The 21,895-nt window shown below is 48.5% G+C and overlaps 3 protein-coding genes across 3 annotated transcripts; 1 reads left to right on the top strand and 2 right to left on the bottom strand.

Moving 5' to 3' along the window:
• Positions 1–46: 46 nt before the first annotated feature.
• On the bottom strand, positions 47–7,654 carry pld7 (phospholipase D family, member 7; the record flags this gene model as incomplete). The annotated part of the gene is made up of 12 exons (XM_080501773.1): positions 47–736; positions 1,563–1,662; positions 1,801–1,966; positions 2,229–2,368; positions 2,527–2,730; positions 3,212–3,339; positions 3,417–3,531; positions 3,615–3,795; positions 3,894–4,081; positions 4,273–5,247; positions 6,958–7,077; positions 7,532–7,654. The coding sequence occupies 12 exons, from the start codon at positions 7,652–7,654 to the stop codon at positions 543–545; spliced, it is 2,634 nt and encodes an 877-aa protein (XP_080357899.1). The 3' UTR covers positions 47–542.
• Positions 7,655–7,991: 337 nt separating this feature from the next.
• gpr137 (G protein-coupled receptor 137) lies at positions 7,992–13,306 on the top strand. Its single transcript, XM_080501819.1, has 8 exons — positions 7,992–8,032; positions 9,454–9,895; positions 9,988–10,037; positions 10,672–10,912; positions 11,625–11,774; positions 11,859–11,984; positions 12,063–12,184; positions 12,332–13,306. Exons 2-8 carry the CDS (start codon positions 9,536–9,538, stop codon positions 12,426–12,428), a joined length of 1,146 nt encoding a protein of 381 aa, XP_080357945.1. The 5' UTR covers positions 7,992–8,032; positions 9,454–9,535; the 3' UTR covers positions 12,429–13,306.
• syvn1 (synovial apoptosis inhibitor 1, synoviolin) lies at positions 12,498–20,439 on the bottom strand. The gene is made up of 16 exons (XM_080501818.1): positions 20,276–20,439; positions 19,057–19,208; positions 18,876–18,968; positions 18,629–18,781; positions 18,049–18,097; positions 17,639–17,742; positions 16,470–16,596; positions 16,282–16,381; positions 15,761–15,826; positions 15,429–15,545; positions 15,190–15,347; positions 14,946–15,107; positions 14,630–14,782; positions 14,337–14,520; positions 14,163–14,251; positions 12,498–14,092 (listed from the first exon to the last, which is right to left on the bottom strand). The coding sequence occupies exons 2-16, from the start codon at positions 19,186–19,188 to the stop codon at positions 13,869–13,871; spliced, it is 1,911 nt and encodes a 636-aa protein (XP_080357944.1). The 5' UTR covers positions 19,189–19,208; positions 20,276–20,439; the 3' UTR covers positions 12,498–13,868.
• Between the last annotated feature and the right edge of the window lie 1,456 nt (positions 20,440–21,895).

Below are 21,895 nucleotides of genomic sequence, written 5' to 3'. Positions count from 1 at the left end.
CTGAATGTGGAGGGGGAAAAAATGGATTTTCAAAGATCAGGAAACATTTTAAGATCACTTACCAGAGAATAGATTTTATTATTAAAACCAAACATCTGATAAGCTGCGCTTTGTTCCTCGGGCAAACCGGGAGCCTTCAAGACAGCGGAAACTAAACTAATGCCTGCAGAAAGCCAGTAAAGGCAGTAAAATCCAGGTAAAAGTGAGCTAAGTGGGTCCATGTTCAGTCTTTAGAATAATATGTACATGAACGGTGCGCTGTAAACGTAGCTGAGCTCTTTGGAGGCGCTTTTTTTTTTTTTTTTAAAGCTTTGCACCAACGTCCATAAGCAAAAATGTACAAAATGCTCCAGGCATGAAAGAAAGTTGCAGTTTCCTCATTGGAATCGACGTCAGATCACCACAGGGTGTATAAAAAAATAAAATAAAAAATAACCCCGTCGGAATGAAATCAAACGGCAAATATATACAGAATAAGGTAGCGGTGAAGCAAACGAGACAGAATAAGAAGTTCAAGTAGCAGGAGGGGGTGGAGAAGCACTCTACAGAGGACAGGGGTGCGGGTCGTCCACGGAGAGCGGCTTGCTGTACGGGGAGCTCCAGTCCCGGAGGAACAGCTCCTCCGCCTGGCTCTGCAGCGTCTGCTGGCCCGGACCCACGTCAGAACCCGTCTGGTTCACCACCAGACCCACGCCGGCCGTGTGAGTGAAGTAGTTCTCCGACCAGTTGGACGTCCCTGAACACACCGAAGAAAGAAACCGGGGTCATTACCACCAAACCCTTTTCAACAACCTGTATAGAAAAACACAAGTAAATCTTATTTATATGTGATTTAAAAAAAAAATCCGTTGGAAAGTTTAAACTTCATTACTTCTACGTTGAAAATAATCACTTGTTTCTTGCATTAAAGTGTTTTTTTGTTGTTGTAATTATTAACTTGTAGTTTTAAAGAAACCAGAAAAAGCTGGAAGTGGTTTAAAAAAAATGCCGCGAAGGTCAACTGTTGGTTCAGTGGTAGAGTAATGTGATTTAAGTGTTTTTATGCATAAATGACTTGAGTGAAGTATCAAAAATGTTGAGATTCGACATTTTCTGCTGCAAGTAAAATTTGCCGCTGATTTGGAAAGCGATCACAACAAAACGGGATAAAATAAAGAGGTGGTTTCATATATATATATAAATAAATGTCAGTGATTTGAACAAAGCTGATTTTATGTTTATTTGGAAATTGTAGAATAAACAGAAGTTCAAATCAAGATTGATATTATTGAAAATGTATACTTCTAGGTGTGTTATTTAATTCAATTCAACTGTATTTATATAGCGCCGAATACAGCAAAAGTCATTTCAGGACAGTCTTACGGAGAAAAGACAACAAATCTGGTCAAACACTGAACCACAGATGAGCTGCAAGTCACAAATAAGTCAAATATTCAGTCAAAGATAGCATAATGCATAATAACGTGGGCTTTTGGGAGTGCACCAAGACACATCTGGTCAAATTTAAAACAAAACTAATTATGTTTAAGGCAAAAGAATAACTCAAATTCAAAGCATCTTACCGACGTAGAGCACTCGGTCAGTGACCATGTACTTGGCGTGATTGACTCGAGCATAAGGGATCTTCTTCTGCTCCGGAGTGGAAGGAACCGTGAAGACGTTCTGGAGAGGCAGAAAACCAAGAATTTAGCATCAGAACTTTTGTTTTAGACAGATTTTATACTTGGCGTCATTCCATCTCCCACGACTCAAAGTCTAGAGACGTCCGAAACGGAAATCCATCGACGTGACCAAACGTACCACGCTGATGTCACAGTCCAGCGGAGGCCTGTTGAGCACCAGCAGCGACTGCAGGAAGGTGAACATGGAGCCCGACGAGTGCTGCCAGCAGCTCACCATCAGCCTGACGTGCACGCCTCTCGTGCACGCCGCGGCACGCAGCGCCGAGTCGATGGCGGGCCAGAACCTGCACGGGGGACACATCAGACATCGGGTCGTTGGTCAATTTCGAACCGTGCAGCCGTTAAAAAAAACAAAGGTGCGTCGGTGGTGAACTCTGCAGTGACGCTGTCCAATATACTGAAGGTGTTTTCACTCCGTCAGCAGCTGCTCCATCTTAATGAGAGAAGCTGCTCCGTCATCGCTCCAGAGCCCTGCACACTCAGTGACTCTGCAACCAAGTCGTGTGTGTGTGTGTGTGTCTGTGTGTGTGTGTGTGTGCAGCGTACCGGAGGGGCTTTGTGTACTCGGACATGGGCAGGTAGTCCATGACAGAGATGTAAATAAACTCCCGGGCGTCGTCGATGACGGACAAGATGGAGGAAAGGTCATCGGCGCGGCCGCGGGTGGATATCTGTGGGGGGGCACTCTGGAGGAGAAACACACCAAACGGTTGTAAACGTCCCAGTAAATTAGGACTGAATCCTATGTTTTTTTTTATTAAGTCCTAGAAAGGAACTCAACTAAAAAGGGTAGAAGTGCAACACAAAGCCTGGTTGGACGGTCCCAGAGTCAAGGTGGACTTACAGATAAGTAGACCCGGGCAGGGACCCCGTTGAACTTGAGGTGCAGGGGATTCTGGGAGTTGGACAGGGCGGAGAGGCGAGCCGGCCAGTAGGGAGGCAGGGTGGTGTTGTTCACTCCCCCGAGGCTCCAGTACACCCCGAAGATCCGGAAGGCGTCCTGAGCCAGGCAGCTGCAGTCCTCCATGGACAGACCCACCTCCTTCACCTGCGGTCGAGATGAAGAGGTAAACACACTGAAAAGCCTTTTTTTTACGTTCATGAAATCAGCTTTGATCATTATTTTAGATGTTTTACTATTTAATGTCTTTATCTTGGGGAGAATGGCTCAGCTCTTTAAATTCAACACCCCATAACGTGGATCATTTCCCTGCAGCGTGAAATAACAGGCGATATTCATTTGCAAAAAAAAAAATCAGGTCAGAATCCAACCACCTGCTTGATATCTGAAACCAGACTTTCTCCCGACGCCCATTAAAATACACAGAAGAGACAATTAGGTGACATCAGCACCCGCGGCTCGTCTTTGTGATGTGATACAAAAGCACGGCGACTTTGATCCCGAGCGAACGGGACTGATCACGCGACCGTGGGTGAGGGCGACGCGTCTCCTCTCCGTCCGTTCTGTGCTAGCGGGGGACAAAAAAAAACGAAAGGCAGGCGTCGCCTCGCAGGCCTCCTGGACGTACCTCGCTGAGAGAGCGCCAGTCCATGTTGGCGCTGCCCAGGTAGAGGTGCTTCTGGTCCACCACCCACAGCTTGGTGTGCACGATGCCCCCGGTCACAGCCTGGAGGTCCACCTCTCTCACCTCTGCGCCTGTAAACATATACACTTGTTTCATTCCATAAGTCCCAGAAATCCCCCACCCCTTGAACACGTATGACAGCGCTAACCCGCTGCAGCCAGCTCTCCCGTGTCTCGGATGGACTTCTGCGGGGAATTGACCGCAATCTGGAGCTTGACGCCTCGGGACTGGAGCCGCTTCAGCTGCTGGAAGACCTCTCTGCCCTGCGTGGAAGCATCGAGCAGGAGGGTGAGGAGAGCTGACAGGAGTGACGGTAGGAGTAGTAGGACGGGCCGCGCGGTGCTACCTGGGCGTCGGCGGTCCCGCTGAGGTCCGTGTCGCTGTCCCGCAGCGTGAAGTAGAAGGCGGCGACGTCCACGGAGCTGTTGGCCCGCTGCAGCAGACGCAGCCAGCCGTCCGCGATGCTGCGTCTGGGCGGAGGGGACGACCCGTAGAGGCCGGCCGGGATGCTCTCCACCAGATGTGCCCTGTACAGAGAGGGAGGTTAGCGGGTTCAGATATAAACCACATTCAGCAGGGAGACGTCAGGAATTGCGCTCCGCGACGACCGTTTTTTTTTGCTCACCGGCAGTCGGTGCTACAAGGCTCTGGGATCAAGCAGAGGCCCTCGAGCCAGTGCAGCTCCAGCTGGGCCGTGAGCTGGGCCACGGACCTGGGGACCCCGTAGTGCCAGGCGTGCAGGCCGAAGCCTCCGAGCAGCAGCAGCGTGGCGGGCAGGAGGAAGAAGAGGGTGAAGCCGGGGCATCCCGACCGCTGTGAGACAACACGGACAGCAGTGAGTGACGGGGAGCAACATACCACAGCTGCTCCACCGGGGCGTGGTGGAATTCCTTCATCGGACTCCGACGGCAGCAGGCGACAGCAAAGTCACAGCTCAACATCAACGCCTCATATAGATATATAGATATTAGATGTAGATATAGGTGGATAGTAGCGCTTCTCACCTTGTCTGAGTTGGCCGACGTGACTTTTTCAAGTTTCTCTGAGGCGACAGGAGGGCAGGACTCCTCTAGTTCAACACTTTTCTCTCGGATCTTTGTAAACTGGGTCTTTAGTGGTGCCCGAGGCTGCTCCTCCACCTCCTTCTTCACTTCCTCCACCTCCTCTTCTGCCAGATCCTCCTCCTCCTCCTCCTCCCCCTCCTCTTCTGCCAGATCCTCCTCACATTCTGCTTCTGATGAAGACCTGCTGTCCCTCAGGTCAGCTACCTTCATGGACTCCTTCTCCCAGGGTGGCTCTTCATCCATGATGGCTTCCACCTCCTCCTCCTCCTCCTCCTCCTCTTCCTCCTCCTCCTCCTCAGCTGTGGGGACACCGAGGGACTTGTCTCCTGAGAAGAAACCGCTTGCTAGCGCAGCCCCGTCCCTCCCCGGTGTCTTCTCCCACAGCTTCTGGCTGAAGGAGCCTTGGTATAGAGGACGACTGCCGGGGTCTTTCGGTACGACCTCACCCTCCGACCCTTTGTCCCGTATGAGGGCGGGCCGCGGGCTCGCCGTCATCAGAGGGGACGGCGCGGACTCGGACGCGCTCCAGCTCCTGGGCGTAGCGATCAGGGAACTGTGGATTGCCACCGCTTGCTCCGAGCCGCTCGGCACCGAAGGGTCTTCAGACGTGCTCTTGGGGACTCGGACGGACGGCTGGGGGAGAGACGTTTCTCTCGTCTCCGGGGCCTTCGATCTTGACGCTTCCGCACTTAAGCTTGCAGCTTTCTCGTTAGGCTGAGGCTGAAGGGCGGAGGTCTCTCTTCGGGGAACGGGCAGCTCAACGCCGTGACTGGCGGGCCGCTTGTGGAACGTGGGGATCCGAGAGGTGGATTTCCCACCTTTGCGGCTCATGTCTTCTTTCTCTTCCAGTTCGTTTCTAGCGAGTTTGTCTTCGGCGTGGACACGGTCCAGCACAACGCGACAATGCTTCAGCTCCTGAGGAGGACAAAGCAGCTCAAATAAGATATCAGTGACTAAACAACTCTCCTCTCAGCGCGTGTACTTACAATCAAGCCTGGTTAAAAGGTTAGCAGCATTTCCTCATTCAGATCCAAAGCCCTTTTTCCCCCTCTCGTTTCGATGGTAAATACCAATAACGCTATGAGTCTCTGTGCTGCTTTGTGATGTTTCCGTACCACAGCGCCGGAGTGGCCACACCCATTCAAATGAGCTGTCCTGCTGCAGGCCCTGCATGTTATGTACCTATGTGACAGACGCACGAGCACAGCGACACAACCACACAGCTTTGGCCTTTTAATGCAGTTTTGCATTCCTCTTGCTTTGCTTCGGGGCTCTGTCTGTTTGTCACGAAAACTCTGAAACGACACAGCCGCCATCCGTCTGAGCTTTGAAGAGGTCGAGGCCGGTCTGATGTCCCTCTACTGTGGACGCTGCAGGAACATCAGGACATCACGCACCGCGGCCCTCACTCAAACAAGGCGGAGCATTTACCAACTGCTTCAGACTGTTAAAGCAGGAATCAGACCCTGAAGGTCATGACCTCCTCATACTTTAACTCACGTGAGGGTACCGATTTATTATCACGTTTTCACCAGAGACCGGCAATTAAATAGCCGTTAGATTTAGACAGAGGTGAACCATCAAAACAGATGCAAACAGCTTCTGTTCCCTTTAATCAACACAATCCCATCAGTAGGACGTGTTTATTAATCAACTCATCCCACAACTGATCAGTATTTTTCACATATCTTCCAACTTTTGGTCTCATCTTAGTTTTATGGATGCTGCAGAGAGAAATATAGTCCCAAACCTGAACTGCTTCATACAGGCATATCTTCAACATCGGATTGATGAACAGATGGTTGTTATGCCTACAATGTGCCTGGGTTTTAAGTGTATAATTAGAGGTTTGCATTTCCAGAATAAAATGCAAGTGTGAATGCTGAAGCTGAATAAACCTGAACTGTGATGCTGGTGAAGCTGAAGGAAGTGATAAGGGGTCTGCTTCGATCCCCTCCATGAGATGCCTCTCCCATCTGCTTTGTATGGGACATTTTAACATAGTTTTTTGTGTGTGATTTATTCAGAAAAGGATAAAGACATGAAAAGCATAAAACAAAGCAGCCATATCATGAACAGGCTTTTGATATTGGAATGGTTTAAATCAGTTAAATATTGCAGGAGACATAATAATAATAATAACAATAAAAATTTGCTTAGCATCAACTACTTTCTTTTCCACATATCTTCTTGACATGTTGCATGGAAAGGAGCTGCTGAGGGGATGGAGATGCATCAGCTGTAGTAGTTAAAGTTGTTATTATTGCATATATCATGTTTAGGAAATAGTTCTGAGGTGATGATGAATATAAACAACCACGAGTTATGAGTCTGTCCTCAGATCTCCAGCTCCACTGTTTGAATCGTGTCAGTTCTCCGTAAAGCAAGGTAAAGTCAATAAACCCATTTCCGGCTTGGCCTGCCAACGGTTTCCTGGTGAACGACTTCATGCAGCAACACAACAGTCACAAAGCATTATTTCTTCCGTCATCAGAAGGAAAGCGTTGACACACCCAGGCCTCATAGATGTCTCCGTGCCTCAATCTGCCTCCTCAACAGATCAGTTTCTACCAGAGCCAAGCTATCAGGGGAGGGGGCCTGAGGTAAACCACAGCCAAAACTCACCGTTACATCTGCTTCCTCCTCCGCAGCCTCCTCCTCCTCCTCCAAGCCGGCCGGGGAACCGCGGTGGAGCTCCATCACTGCCAGGCTCTGGACGGACTCCGACTCGCACTCGTCTGAATCCTTGACGGGAGACACGAGGGGTTAACAACTCAGTTAAAACGAGCGAAAGCCGCAGTGTAATAAAGCCGCGTGCGCCCCGCAGTGTGCGGCGAGTCACCATGACACTAACGCAAGTAAATAAAGACACAACATCCACACAAACAAGAGTTTGTTGGTGTTTTTACACAGAGAATGAACACAAAAAAAACACTTACCATGATTCAGAAACTTATCCGGTACTGCTGAATAACTTCTCGGCTGGAGTTTTTTTTTTTTAAAGTCAAAGCTAATAACAAAACGAGGCGAACGGGATTAAGAGGGTTAAGAGTTAGTCGGTATCCGTGTAGAAGAGAGCGAGTCTCGAGCTTCAGTTAGCACGGAGCCGTTAGCCAGCGAGCTACGTGGCTGACTGTGAAGGTTCGGGCGGCGGAGGAAGAGGAGGCGGAAAGGCTGAGTAATAAAAAAAATCACCCACCTCATACGTAGTACTCCACAGCAGGCGGGTCGACCGTCTCGACCGTCTCGGGGAATCCAGCGACTCGACCTCGGTCGCCTGTCCCGGGCCGACGGACCTCCGCGACCGCAGCACCATAGGCATCTCGGACGCCTTCAAGAATGCAACACCTAACGGACGCGTAAACAACGGCCACTAAATTATATATATATATATAAAGTAGGCTCGCAGTGAAACTGCTGAGGACTAAAATACCCCCCCACTAAATCAACTACACGTCATTTCGATCACCGATCTCAGTGAGGATTATACCAAAAATCGCGTATAATCGGATTTGACTCGCCGGACAAGTAAACAATAAATTGAAGAAACCGCGATTTCCTGTCATCGCTGATTGGCGGTTGAAATCAAAACTCAAGCCCCGCCCACCAGACGTGACGTAGGTTTGCGCTACGCGGAAGTGTGGGATTAATCGAGTTTCAGCCGTACGCAGCCGCCTCCGGAGCTCCACCGCGATATCAGGTCTGTTTTTTTTATTTATCTGAAAGACGCCTAGAAAACATCACGGGCATCCCGCAAATATCACCCTCTTTTCCAAGAGACGATAACACGGCTCACCGGCAGTGACAGAAAGTGTAAAATCCGCGTCACTTCGCAGTTAGTAGCTGTTTTTAAGCAGGTTGTTTATGCGTTCAATGTAAAGACCGAGTGGGTCCAAAGGTCGCAGAAATGCCCACAGACACACGTTTACTCTGTTTTAAAACTGACAAATATCACACAAGAGAGGCTTTAGGCAGACCTGCGCTCTTTCTAGACGTCGAAACCTAAAAGAAAGTGGCGCTACATTAATGTTGTTGTTACCCAGTCTCGTGATCAGGTGACTGGCATCTTCCTCCTTGAGTCTTTAATGGTTTATTGAGATTTACTCAAGTTTATAATGGTTTTTTTGAGGGTTATAAAGCTTTATTGAGGTTTATAACGGTTTATTATAGTTTGTTAAGATTCATTAAGGTTTATAGGATTTGAAAAGGTTTCATTAAGGCCCATTACGGTCTGTAAAGGTAAATGCAGGTTTATTAAGGTTTATAAAGTTTCATTAAAGTTTTTTTAAGGTTCATTGGGGTTTATAAAGCAATGTTACCTTTTTTGAAAGTTTGTAAAAGTTCCTAAACAAGGCAATTCAATGTGCTTCACGAAGGCAAAGAATTACAAAAAATACTTTAAAATCATAGAAATAGAACAAGATGTTAATGAAATAAAAGCATTTAAAAGACAAAAAGGGACAACAGGACAATAAGTATTGAAGAAATAAAATGGTGCCCATAAAAATGAATTAAGAATAGAATTATGAGGAGGCTGCAGTGAACAATAAGGTTTTCAGGTTTCTAAAGGTTGATTATGGTTGATTAAGGTTCTTAAAGGAGAAAATGGAATCAACACAAAGGCTGAGAGGCGAGAGGAACTGTGGAGATTATGATGGTGTTACATCGTTCTGAGTGGTAATAAGTCAGAAACAGATATACAGCTATCTGGTTTGTCCTCAAAATCCCATTTTGTTTGAAAGATATAATCCAATGATTAAATTAAAATGCAAGGACTAACACTGACGTTTTAGAGGAGGAGCTATCAGAACAGCTCCAAGATAAAAGCAGGTCAATTCAATCAGTGTGGATGATTTGTTCCAGCCTTCCCTCGCCAGACATGTTAAACTTGATATATGTGTTAGACGTGTCTGTGTTTTGTTCATACCACGATTTTTGACATGTCTGGATCGAATAATAATAATGAAAAAAAATTAAGCTGTTGAACATTAGTCTAAAAAAAAGAAGAAGCCAAAACTGTCTTTTTTTTGCACTTCAAACTGTGTAACGTCAACAAAATATTTAAAGCACTGATGTGATGTACCGTGCAGATCCTTTCATAAGTCTTTCTGTCTTTCCCAGGTCTCTCTGATGTGAGGATTCGGCGTGGCTCTCTCTCCCCCTGCGATGACCGCGCTCAGTTAACGCCTTTCGACCGCGCCCGATGGAAGCCCCGCTCTCAGCCACCCGGCCCCCGCCGGCGCCCCTGCAGCCGGCCGTGGCACCGTCCGTGCAGCTGGGCTTCACCGCCCTGTACACGGCCCTGTACGCCGGCCTCTTCCTGGTGGTCTACGTGCAGCTGTGGCTCCTGCACCTCTACAGGCACAAGCGGTGGAGCTACCAGAGCATCTTCCTCTTCCTCTGCCTGCTGTGGGCCGCCCTGCGCACCACCCTCTTCTCCTTCTACTTCGCCAACGCGCTGGAGGCCAACCGCCTGCCCGCCGCCGCCTACTGGCTGCTCTACTGCTTCCCCGTGTGTCTGCAGTTCTTCACGCTCAGCCTCATCAACCTGTACTTCACTCAGGTACGGCCCGGGGGGGGGGACAGCCGGAGACCTGATTTTTTTTTTTGGGCTTCCAGCCTCATCGTGACTGACGTGTCTTGTTGTCGTTGCAGGTGTTGCTGAAGGTGAGGGAGATGTACGGCTCCGACAGGGACCGAGGCCTGTAAGTCTTTGTTTGCACACATGACAAGTGTCACACTCAGTGTACTCCACGCGGCGCAATTCCATCTGAACTCGGTGGGATCTTTAAATAAAAGCATGATCATCTATAAATTACTCGAACTCTGACGCTATGTCTTTGTTTTAGTGCAATTAATTATTTTAATATCCTTTTACAACACGTGACTAACCTGAAATTTGAATGACAAAGCTGCAGATGCAACAGTTCACTCTGCTTTACAGCAGTGGATCTTCATTAAACTATTTACATCTTTAAAGGAATAAAACATTTGGTCACATTTAGCTGGAACTTACAGATATAGTTGGCTAAGCTCATATTCTGAACAGAAGAACCTCCCAAACTCTGCAAATGATCGTCAATGTCAACACATTTCAACATCTTTAATCCTGATCAACTGAACTGACTCACCACGAAATAGATTAAAGTGCGCCCCTGGTGGTCAGAACGATGCATTACAGTTAATGTAATCATTTCTCACAGCCGGCAGGTTAGATTTGGACCCTCTCTTGGCCATGCAGGTGTAGAAGTCTATTTTTTTAAACATGTATTACCAAATTAAAGTACTGCAAATTGCTGTAGCCGTCATCAAAGACGTCCGTCCCCTTGTCCTCCGCAGCTGTGCGGCCCGCTGCGTGTATGGCACCATGAGCGCCGTCTTCCTGGCGGTGAACGTGGCGTGCGCGGCCCTGGGGGACCGGGGCCGCGGCGGGGCGGCGGACGACCTCACCTGGACCCTGGTGCTGGTCCGGGTGATCATCAACGACCTGCTCTTCATCCTGGACGCCGTGCTGCTGGCCGCCCTGCTGCTGCTCCTCAGCCGACACTCCCGCTCCACCAGCCCCTACCTCATCAGCAAGGTGACGCCACACGCCCGGAGAACGGCCAGAACGGCCCGAGAGTCCCGAGCAGAGGAAGTCCCGAGGGGAATTAAATGGGAATTTTTCTTATCATAGAACACAAGGAGTGATCTGTAAAATAAAATCCCATTTTCTAAACATAGATTTTAAGACAAGCTATTGAGATGAACCGACGGCGAGATCTGCGGTGAAACCGCTTTGACCGCCATTAATTCATCTCACAATCCCTATTGCGCAATAAAAATGTTAGATTACTTGGTACCAAACTGTGCATGATTTTAAGATACGACTTTAAACACAATCGTATAAGCCTCAATTCTAATTTGTTTTTAAACTTGGATTATGTTTGGGTTTATTGCACTGAAAGATTCAACTATTGCTGTAATTTAGTGGAGCAGTTTGTAAAATATATGTATTATTATTATTTTTAACAGATCGACTTCAAGTTTTAGGATTGCTTTGATCTGTGGTGTTTGTGTCTGAAATAATCAAGCTGAATTAGTTTTATTCCACATTATATTTAAGATAAGGTAATTAATTCTATCTGGATTTTATTGATATGTAGTTTGTAAGTATTACTCCTGTTTTTAAATCATGTTAATCCTGGAAAACAGGGAACTTCCAACTCGTCAAAGCTGCAGAAATTACGGATTCACTAAACTAAGAGCTGGTGAAGGTGGGACTCTGAGAGTAACAGTGTTGTTGTGCTCAGGGGACCACGGTGTGCCGGGTCGCAGCGTTGGGCGGAGCCGTCATCTTCCTGTTCGCCAGCCGCGCCTGCTACAACCTGACGGTGCTCTTCCTGTCCCAGAGCCGCCAGGTGGAGTCCTTCAACTTCAACTGGTACAACGTGTCGGACCAGGTGGGCGTAGCGGGAGTGGGAGGGCGGGGCTCGCCGCGTCCCGGAGTTGGGAGCCCCGACTCAAAAAGAGCTTGTGTTCCCCAGGCGGACCTGCGCAGCGAGCTGGGAGACCGAGGATACCTGGCCTTCGGCGCCATCCTCTTCGTGTGGGAGCTGCTCCCCACCAGCCTCCTCATCCTCATCTTCAGAGTGCGGCGGCCCGCTCAGGAGGTGACCGCGAGAACACGGGGCGGGGGGGGGAGAGAGAGAGCGGGGCGTTAACCAGTGTCTCCCGTGTTGTGGTCACAGAGCAGCAGCATGGCCATCAACAACCGAGCCCTGCCTCGCCCGTACTTCTTCGACGACCCCCAGGGCAGCGACGACGACGACTACGCCACTCCGTGGACCCGGGCGTCGCCGGCTCACACCAGGTAGAGCCTACCCATCGTGCAAAGCGCCAGAGAAACGACTGATGTGCAGACGTGATGTCCTGACGTGTATAGAAGTAGAAGCATCCTGCCTGTTTTGAGGGAATCTGTGCGAGATCAGCGATTTTCAGAATACTCTCTCTCTTCCAGCTGGTACGGATCCGAGACGGCTCCTCTCCTGTTTCCCAGCAACCCTCCAGACCAGAGCTACCAGCACCACTCGTTCTACTCCACCCCCCAGAACTGACCCCCACCCCCCACCCCATCCCCACCCAGCAGATTTGCACCTAAACTCTCAGGAAGTGACCAGCCAGTGAAATGCACCTTGTAGTTTCTTTTTTGTATTGCTCGTTCTAAAAAGGGAACAGACTTGGGAGGTGAAACGTCTCAGAAATCCCTGAAGACGGCACAATTCAACTCTTTGATCGCATTCCTTTTCCACATGTGATTCCTGCAGCCGACGAGGCCGGTGTGGAGCTTCGGTCCCCATTAGATAAGCTAATCCTTCTTCTTTTTTTTTTGCACAATCAACTGACCATTTTGGGCATTTAACAGCAAAGAAGCGTTAAATATTCTCTCACTGTCTGATTCCCTTCCTGCTGCAAGTATTACTGTTTTCCCCATGTTTGTAAAAAAAGTTTTGATGAGTTGAATCTTATTTTTTCCTTCCTGTATGATTGTATTTTATAAGTTTTAAGTTATTTTCTATCTTAACATTCCACATTCAATTGTAGCACCCTCATGATTGACCACGTGAACAAAGCGATAAAAAACATGGAAAGTGTTGGACGGACCAGAATACCGTTCAAAAGCCACTTTAGAAAGTTCAAGATTGTCTGATGGTTCAAATGAAAGAAGTTGGTAAGGAGGACTGAATGATCCCGATGTTTTTTATAGACGTTCAGATTTCTCAGATCAACAGTTTTAATTTCTCAGCTCGGTCTTTAACTTAAAAAGGCGACAATAAAGTTGTGCAAGATAACAACCCTGACGAAAAGGTGCTCCCGAGTGCTTCACTGTAAACGCGCGCACTGAAACCCAACGTACATGCCGTGCCACTGCCGTTTCAGTCTGTTTATTCTGCTTTATGTACAGATTCATCCTATTAAAACTCTTTATACAGTATGTACACATCCCAAGAACTCGGTATGTTACAGTGTCTGCAGTGGCAGCATGTGGAGAAGGCCCACGAACAGAAGAAGAAAAAATAAAAGCGGACTAGATGATTGGTTTCACGGGGGGGGGGGGGGGGGGGGGACCGAGTGGCTGCGTCATCGGCCCCCGCGCTGGGTGGTGGGACCGACCCAACACGCCGGAAGCGGCCGAACTGGAACCGAGAGTGCAGGCAAAGACGTCACTGACAGGCGAAAAAACTAGCAAACTCAACTCTGAGCTGCTGCGTCGGCGGTTTGAGAAGAGCGCTCATCAAACCCTGGACTGGTGCAGGTGTGCTGCTCGGGGGAGGATTAAAGCAGAGAGGAAGAAAAAAAAAAAAAAAAAAAAAGCGAGAGGTGCTATTGCTTTCAGACACACAAACGGTCCACGGGTGTGTCTCCTGACAGCTCGCCGTGGTCAGTGGGAGGGGCCGGGGGCGCCCCGCTGCCGAGGAGGACCGCACATCCTCGGAGAGATCAGCTCAGAGTTCATGTTGGTCCGGAGCCGTGAGGCCGAGTCCCGAGCTGCTGGGTCAGTTGTCCGGAGGGGGCGGCGACGAGGAGGAGGAGGAGGACGACGGCGGCGCCGTCTCCAGCTTGCGGAGGCGGCGCCGCCTCAGCTCGGCCGCGTTGGGCTCCCCGCCCTCGCTCTCCGCCACCTCGTCGCTCGGTTCTCTCCTGTCCGCGTCCGAGGAGGCGGAGGTGGAGTCGGCCGGCTGGGAGGTGACGGTGGCGGCGGCGGCGCCGGGCGGCTCGGCTGCGGACAGAACGCCGGCCTGGTTACTCGGAGCTCACCGGGGAGGATGGCTGGAGGCGGTGTTACTCACAGACGGAGGAGTCGTCGGGGCTGGGGCTCTCCGTGGGAGCCGGCGCCGTGTGGTTGGCCTCTGCGGCGACGCTCTCAGTCCGGGGAGGACTGTGGAGAGAGCAGACAGATGTTGGATACGTGTGTGTGTGTGTGTGTGGGATAATCTGGCGTGTTTGATTAGTTCGGAGTTTACGTGAGCGTGGCGACGGTGCTGAGGTAGTGGTGGATGTTGAGCATGGCGGCGTCCAGCAGGGTGTGGATGTTCTGGAGACACTGCAGCCGCGCCTCCAGGCCCCGCCGGCCCTCCGCCTCCAGCTCCCGCAGCTCCTCCTCCGACAGCCGGGACAGAGACGGGGGAGGGGGAGGCATGGACGACACTGCGGGACAGGACAGCACACGACCTGTCAGCTCCACTTCGAATGGGTTGATCTGTGCGACAGTAGGTGACATTAATCAATTTGAATCCGAGGAGCGACGGAAGCTCACCGAAGGGAGGCGGCGGCGGCATCGGCAGCCAGGGTGGCGTGGGGAAGGGGGGAGGGGGGAAAGAGAAGGGGAAACCTGGGAGACCCGCCCCCGGTGGGGCCGCTGCTGCCCCCGGAGCAGCATCTGCCCCGGACGACGTGGACTGGGCGGAGCCTGAAGGAGTAAAAAACATTTTTAAATCGGACTGAATAGAACAACAGAAAAAAAAGTAAAGTAATCATTGAAAAGTCTCTACTATATTTTGAATGAAGGAAAAGTGTCAGCAACAATCGCCGAGAATTGAAATGGTTGCCTCAGAGTCGGTCTTGGCTCTTACCCGCAGCCTGCGCGGCCTCCGAGCTGCTCTGGGGAGCATCGGGAGCCCCCGGAGCCGGAGCTGCTGCGGCTGCAGCAGGAGGAGGAGGGGGGGGCACCGCGGGGAAGGGGCCCCAGAAGGGGAGGATGCCAGGAGGGAAGCCCGGTAACATGGCTGGACCCACTGGAAAGAGAGGGGAAGAAACATCCAAACGCGTCTCAGAGGGTCAAGCGGACAGAACCAAGTTTGCGGAGGCAACATTCACCGTTTGGGGGCGGGGCCGCGGGGGCGTTGGCCGGGGCGGCCGGTGCAGGGGCCGGAGCCTGAGCCGGAGCCGCCGTCTGGTTGTTGTTGGACGCGCGGAGCACGTCCATGCGGCAGGTGGGACAGGTCTGCTGCCTCTGGAACCAGGAGCGCAGGCAGCTGCGGGGAAACAAACCACGATGAAGGACGTGGCGTCGGGGAGGAAACGTCACGGAGCGGAACCGGAGCAGGCGGGCCGACCTGGAGTGGAAGATGTGGTTGCACGGCAGCTTCTTGGCCCCAGTCACCATCTCCTCTCGGCAGATGATGCAGACGTTGTCCGACGCCTGCAGGTCCTCGGGGGTAGCGTCAGGGTACCTGGACGACGGCAAAGACGTTATTTTAGCCAGAATCACCTGTACCTCAGCCTGCGCCCCCACAACAACCTGTTTCTCGGTCTTTAAAGACTCTTATATTGACCCAGTTCCTGTAAAAGCATTTAAAAGCATGAGGGCTATTCCGGACTATCGGGGACGTGTTGCAGGTTTGACGGACATTTTCAAAGACAACATAAGAAGCAGCGGTGAACTTACAGTGTGTTCATGTTGCGGATGGCTCTCCGAGACATTATAGCGTCTGTTACAGCTTTCTTGAACTGCCTGAGAGGAACGTGAAGCAAAACGCCAAACAATGTTCAGTTATATTAACAAACGTATTCGTTTTTAAATGAAACGAGTGGCAAAATAGGAAATATTAATGAAAAGTCTGTATGTATCAAAAAGGACATGCAACAACACAAATGATCTAATAATGTTATGTTAATGTTTATTGCAGGAGGTAAAAATCCATTAAAATTCAGGGTATTATGAAGAGAATGAAATCAAAACTGCAAAGTCATAAAAGTCAACAACTCCTCATTTTTATACAATTAAAGGCAACAAAAAAGATTTTTTTTTCTTTGATGTTTAAGTATGAAGACGTCAAATTTACAGTATTTCTTTGTAGATTATTGACAAACGACTATTAAAAAAAAAAGGATTTTGTTCTGTGATTGGAGGAAAACTCTGTGAAGTCGAACCATAAAAGAAGTATTTATAAAAGATAACCAGCTCACCTCATGGCCAAATACATGGGCCGGATGGCGAACAGGGGGAAGGTGTGGACCTTGATCATGATGGTCATGAAGGCGATGTAGAGAAGCACTTTGATGAAACCTGGAATTCAAAACAGCGTCAGGAGCGTTTCAGTAACGGGCGGCCGCGGCGGCAAAACGGAGGGAAACGCGCCCTGCGGCGGCAGCACCTGTGAAGAGCTCGGTGTAGAGCATGTAGACGGCCTTGTTGTCCCACGGATTCTCGCTCTGCAGGTCCACGGTGTGCAGCACGTACTTGATGAAGGTCGTGAGCACCATGGTGAGCAGGATGGCGTACTGAGGACACAAAGCGTCGGAGCGTACTGCGGCGTGGAGAGGAGGAACGAATGGCAGAACACATCCTGAACGACCGCGTGACTAATGAGGCATGAGCCTCTTACATCATCTTACAAAGGTTCCTTATTGTCATTTTTCTTGCCGAAGATTTACAATTTCATAATCAGAATCTACATCGATCCAATTACGACCAAAAATGTTTCTTTGTTGTTGTTTATTATTTTATTTTTAAATGGGTTCCAGAGTGGGGAAATTTGAAAACACTGCCTCGGCTTTGATGTGTGGAAGAACAAGATGCACATTTGTCACGGAGCTGCAGAAGCTGCTGATGCCATTTGGTTTTAATAAGAGGAGATGTTGGATTTGGAGGATGAGCAGGAATGCTCCGTGGCTTCCTCTGAGCTTTGGCGTGTTCCCGTGGCAGAGTTACAGCGCCTCCTAAAGGCCTGGCATATGTACTACATTGCCATGTGGAGGGACATTTTTTTTTTTTTTTTTTTTTTTTAAAGAGCAAAAAATGTTTGTATTGGTTTTTGTGGATGGGGCCAGAGAACCACTGGCCTGGATAGTAAAACAACCTGGTAACTAGAAGGTTACTGGTTTACATCTCTGTAGTGGGAAAGTGAAAGAAGCGGCTCGTCTTTCCAGCTACACTACTGCACATGACACATGAAAGTTCGCTTATTACTCCATTCTTTTTAGGATATTTTTGCGATGCTTGTTTTCATGCAGAGGAAATGTTGGGGAAAATGAGCCGTGCAGTGGCCAATCCTGTGATATACAGTCACACAAAGGCTCATTCAGATTCAGATTCAGATTCAGATCAAATTAGCCGAATACAGAATATGTACATTTCCTTGTATGCGATCCACGCATCCACAGTGTTCATACTACACTCAAACCTACTTCAGAATTTAAAGAAACATCCTAAGATTTAGGTCCTTTAACGTCCCAATTCAGAAAAAAAAGAACAAAACAGTTACCGTCTAATCACATTCAATAACTGAAGCGTGAACTCTGCTTCAGTGACGTCTTGACAAACCTCAAATCCAAAGACCAGCTGAACTGAAGCTCCCCGGGTGATTATACTGTGGCAGGCATGGTTCACAAACAGGAAGTCCATGACACCCAGCAGTCCCATGAGAGCTGCAGAAGATACACAAATAAAAAACCGTTACGAGAAAACACAGACATGATGTTAAACTTTAACCGATGACTCTGCATCACTGGAATCAGTTTGAATTGGCCTGGAAGTACTTTGTTGTTGACTATTCAGTCCGCGAATACATAATACAACTACTGCAGAGATTTTATTTAGTTATATTTTAACTGTGAGATTCTCTGTGGTTACGTTAAAACTCCAGAACACCTGGCCTCATGTGCAAAATACACAATTTACATACAGTTTCATTCAAGTGGAGAAATGATTCTGGCTTGATCAAATGTACTTACACAGCACTCTCATGTGGAACAACCACGATATGTTTGGACTCCGTTCCATCTGACACAAAGAGGATTACAACACAGATTAAAGGAAGCAAAAGCCATTTAGAGTGACACCAACGGAGAGAACGAGGAAACTGAGATGCATGCCGAGTTACAGTAGCCTAGTGTAAATATGCGAGAAGTCAATAGTTGTAACACAAACTCAGCAGACTCATAAGTGCAGTTGAGGCTTTTTGCACCTGGCTTGTGTATATTTACATAGTAGCGAGGAGAAACCTCCTCAGAGGAAAGAGTGTCTTCTTGACTCCACTGACATTTCTTTCGCAGCCAATTGGACAAAATGTGCATTTAACAGCCTTCTCAGTTTGAGCCAACATCCAGAATCAGTGCAGCTGAAATAGGAGATCCCCCACCGGAGTTCTGGATGAGTCATCACACCCTTGACACACTTTCACTTTAATAATTTAATGATCAAGAAATAAATGAACACTGTCCTGTTGTCCCACAGCTCATTCATGCCTCCACCTGTGGAGGACAGTGAGAAAATGTTACGACATTAAGCTATTTATTAATGCTCGTGACTCACAAAGTCCACCCGGTCCTCGGCCAGCCAGTGGAAGCACTTGAGGAAGAGCAGGAGGGTGAAGAGGGCCACGAAGCGAGGGGAGAAGTCATCCCTGAACACGGTGAAAGCCAGGCACGTCTCGGTCACCGCGTACCAGGAGCGCTCGATGAGGTGCTGAGGGGGCGACACATAGACGCAGGGGCGACGTTACGCCGCGGCAAAAAAACTTGGGAATCGTCTGAACGCGACGGACGAGGAGAAACCCTACCTCCATTTCCGCAGCCCTCAGCTGGCCAAAAAAGACCTTCCTCATGAACTTCCCCAGCAGAAACACCAGCACAAACGCCTGAATGTAGAGGATCTGACACCAGACACGGCAACGATACCGAGATTTCATCAAACCCTTAACATCATTAGACGCACAATTCACTGTTGAGCTCCGGTCTTACCGCCATGCTGGGGCTGCTCTTGGTGAGGTAGACCACCGTGGGGTAGAACTGGTGCTTCAGGATGTAGGCGTGCGCCACCACCGCCCCAGTAAGGGCCAGACTGGTGGCCGTCACCAAGGCTGTCCGTACCATTTTGGACTCCGTTTTAGATCCTGTGGAGGGACGGCGAGCAGGTGGGGAATGAGAGGGTGCAGTGTGTGCGCAACCTGACCGATGGAGTGGAGCAGCAGGCAAATAAAAGGCAGCTCAAAGATATACTAGCACGATATTGAAGGCAAACACCAGACACTGAGGCTGGTTGCTCAAGAAAGATGTGGTTAGAAGTCCATAAAAAAAGAAACAATCAAGCATAACTACTGTGTTTGGTAACATATCAACAAACCACCCATGGAGTGAATACAGGCTATACCTGTGTATTTACGAGATTTCCAATTAAGTGAGAGAAAAAAAAATATTTTCTCTGATTTCAGTTTCAACTATGGATCAGACATCAGGTTTATGAATTGTAGTGGTTGTTGTTTTGTCATTAGTGAGCTCATCTGTCATTACAGAAACGCAGCTTTCCAAGTGAGAAAACATATGACGTTATACCTGTGTTATAACAAATAAGATACGGAACACAGCTGCAGAGAGCCTTTATCAGCTCACCTCAATGTTTGAATTGCTAAAAGTGGGCGGAGGCTTTTTATGGCAACATCTGTTAGCCCATATGAACAAATGTATCATTCAGGATGATTATTAATGATAAGTTATGTTAAAGCGTATTAAAGTTCAAGCGTGTTGCCATAATGCATTCGAAATGACTCTACCCACCCCGGCTTCAATTCTCCTCTCTAAAAGTAAAGTGACGGCAATTACCTTTTTATCGAGCTGCATGTTTCACTGTTCCAGCGGTTCGTTCATCTTTTAAACAGTCGTCTATTGACGTGTGAGCCATCGTTCATGTTTAGTTTGAAGAACGTGCTCGTTTGGCTGCATTAACTCACTAGCCGCGAAGCTAACATGCTAAACGAACACTTTACTGTCTGACGTCCGCGACACCGTCCTAAGAAAAGAGTGAAACTTGGAAAAAAGTGAAGAAAAGACACCGACACACATCTTCCGCGGTTCGGTTTGGGAATGTTGAAGTTATCTTGCCCCTCGGAGGAGCAGTTGGAGGGCGGCTTGGAGGAGCTCTTAGCCACCGTTAAGCTAGCCGTGGCCGCTCCACGGGACTCACCGACTCGACGCCTGCGGAAGACGAACTCCTTTCTCGAACCGAGCGATGTCTCCTTTCCTGCCGAAACCTGGAGATTCTCGCCAGTCACTCCATGTCCATGATTTCCCAGCCGCCTTCCCTGCAATATGGGTTTATCTTCGCCCTGTATGCCTGTCTACGTGTTTATCTTTGGCTTGCTCCTGGGGAGCCACCTCACGTCCGGTTCTTACGGTAAGACACGCGCAAGACGAATTTCATGCATCGCCGCGTGCCTGGCAGTTAAGGGCCTCGCATATAATAAGCGCGATAATCGCAGACGAAATATTCTTCAAGTTACGTCACATTAATATGTAAGCTGTTGTCTCCGCGGTGAAGCGTGCAGGTGCAATGTTCTCGGCGGCAGTGCTTTTCAGAGGGCCCCTCGTTTAGGAGACTTACGGTACATACGGACGTGGACCAATGGGAAGTTGCGTGTCCAGTTGAGCCCCCTCACTTCATCCCAGATTGTAAATGATCCTTCACAGCAATCTGAGCTTTCTCAAGCTTTGTGCACGTTTATATTTAGAGGGGAAATCCCTCCTGCAGCCTGATGGGCCCCAAAACATTTACTCTGACCGACTTGATGAGAAACTCATTAAAAAAAAAAAAACGTGAGTGCATATAGAAATACCAACATGCAGCAGTTTTTTTTACATGGAGACAAATAACATTTTTAGAATCTAGAGCAGAGCCTTGCCCTTTATGTTAGTGTGAAGAAGTATTTGACTTCTCTTACACATTTGAGAGCTACTAAAACAAGTCAAATCAAACTGTAGTGGTTGATCTAGTGACTGTTTGTGTCTCAGCCTCAACTAATCATGCTTTAATCCTCTTGAGTGACGACAGTTGGGGAAAAAAAAGAAATGTCCCCATTATAATTTCTAGGGACCTGATATGGGGGTGTCCGCTAAGGGCACCCACATTGGTGACTTGTCCGCTGTGGGGATAAAACCTGCAAACTTCTGATACCATATCTGCTTTTCTGACCTCTTGGTCACTCAGCAGTGCACCGCAACCAGGGTTCTGGAGTGCTTCTGTAGTAAGCTTTAATTAAATTATATATATAACACCATCTTGTTTTTAGCTTATTCATACACCAGTCATTTTCAAAAGGACTCTGAAAAGGGATTTAAAGAAAATGTGGGTAAAATGGCTAAAACAATCCAAAATGGGCAGAAATGCTAAAACATGGTGAAAAAAAATAAAGCTTAGAAATTAGGGAAATACACAGATAATTGCTTAAAATAAAACCAAAATGGTTAAACAGCTGAAATGTCTGAATTGTTTAAAAAGGGTGAATCCACCAAAATCTAGTCTAGAAAATGTTGAAAATGCAATGACATTTTTAACATTCTAAATTGAATTTGTGCTCATATCAGAATTATACGCGAGTTTTCAAGCCGTTTTAGCCTCAGTTTAAAGCTGTTGGACATAAATGTCGCTGAGCCTTGACTTAAACCAGTGGTTCTCAATTATTTTCTGTCATGCCCCCCCTAGAGGACAAAAAAAATTTCAGCCCTCCCCCACCCCCCACCCCGAATTGTACTACCATTGAGAACCTGATAATATTTATTTATTTATCTGCATAAACCACTGTATGAG

This window comes from Blennius ocellaris (assembly GCF_963422515.1).
Source record: "Blennius ocellaris genome assembly, chromosome: 9".
NCBI lineage: Eukaryota > Metazoa > Chordata > Actinopteri > Blenniiformes > Blenniidae > Blennius > Blennius ocellaris.
This window is presented reverse-complemented; position numbering and strand designations above follow the sequence as displayed.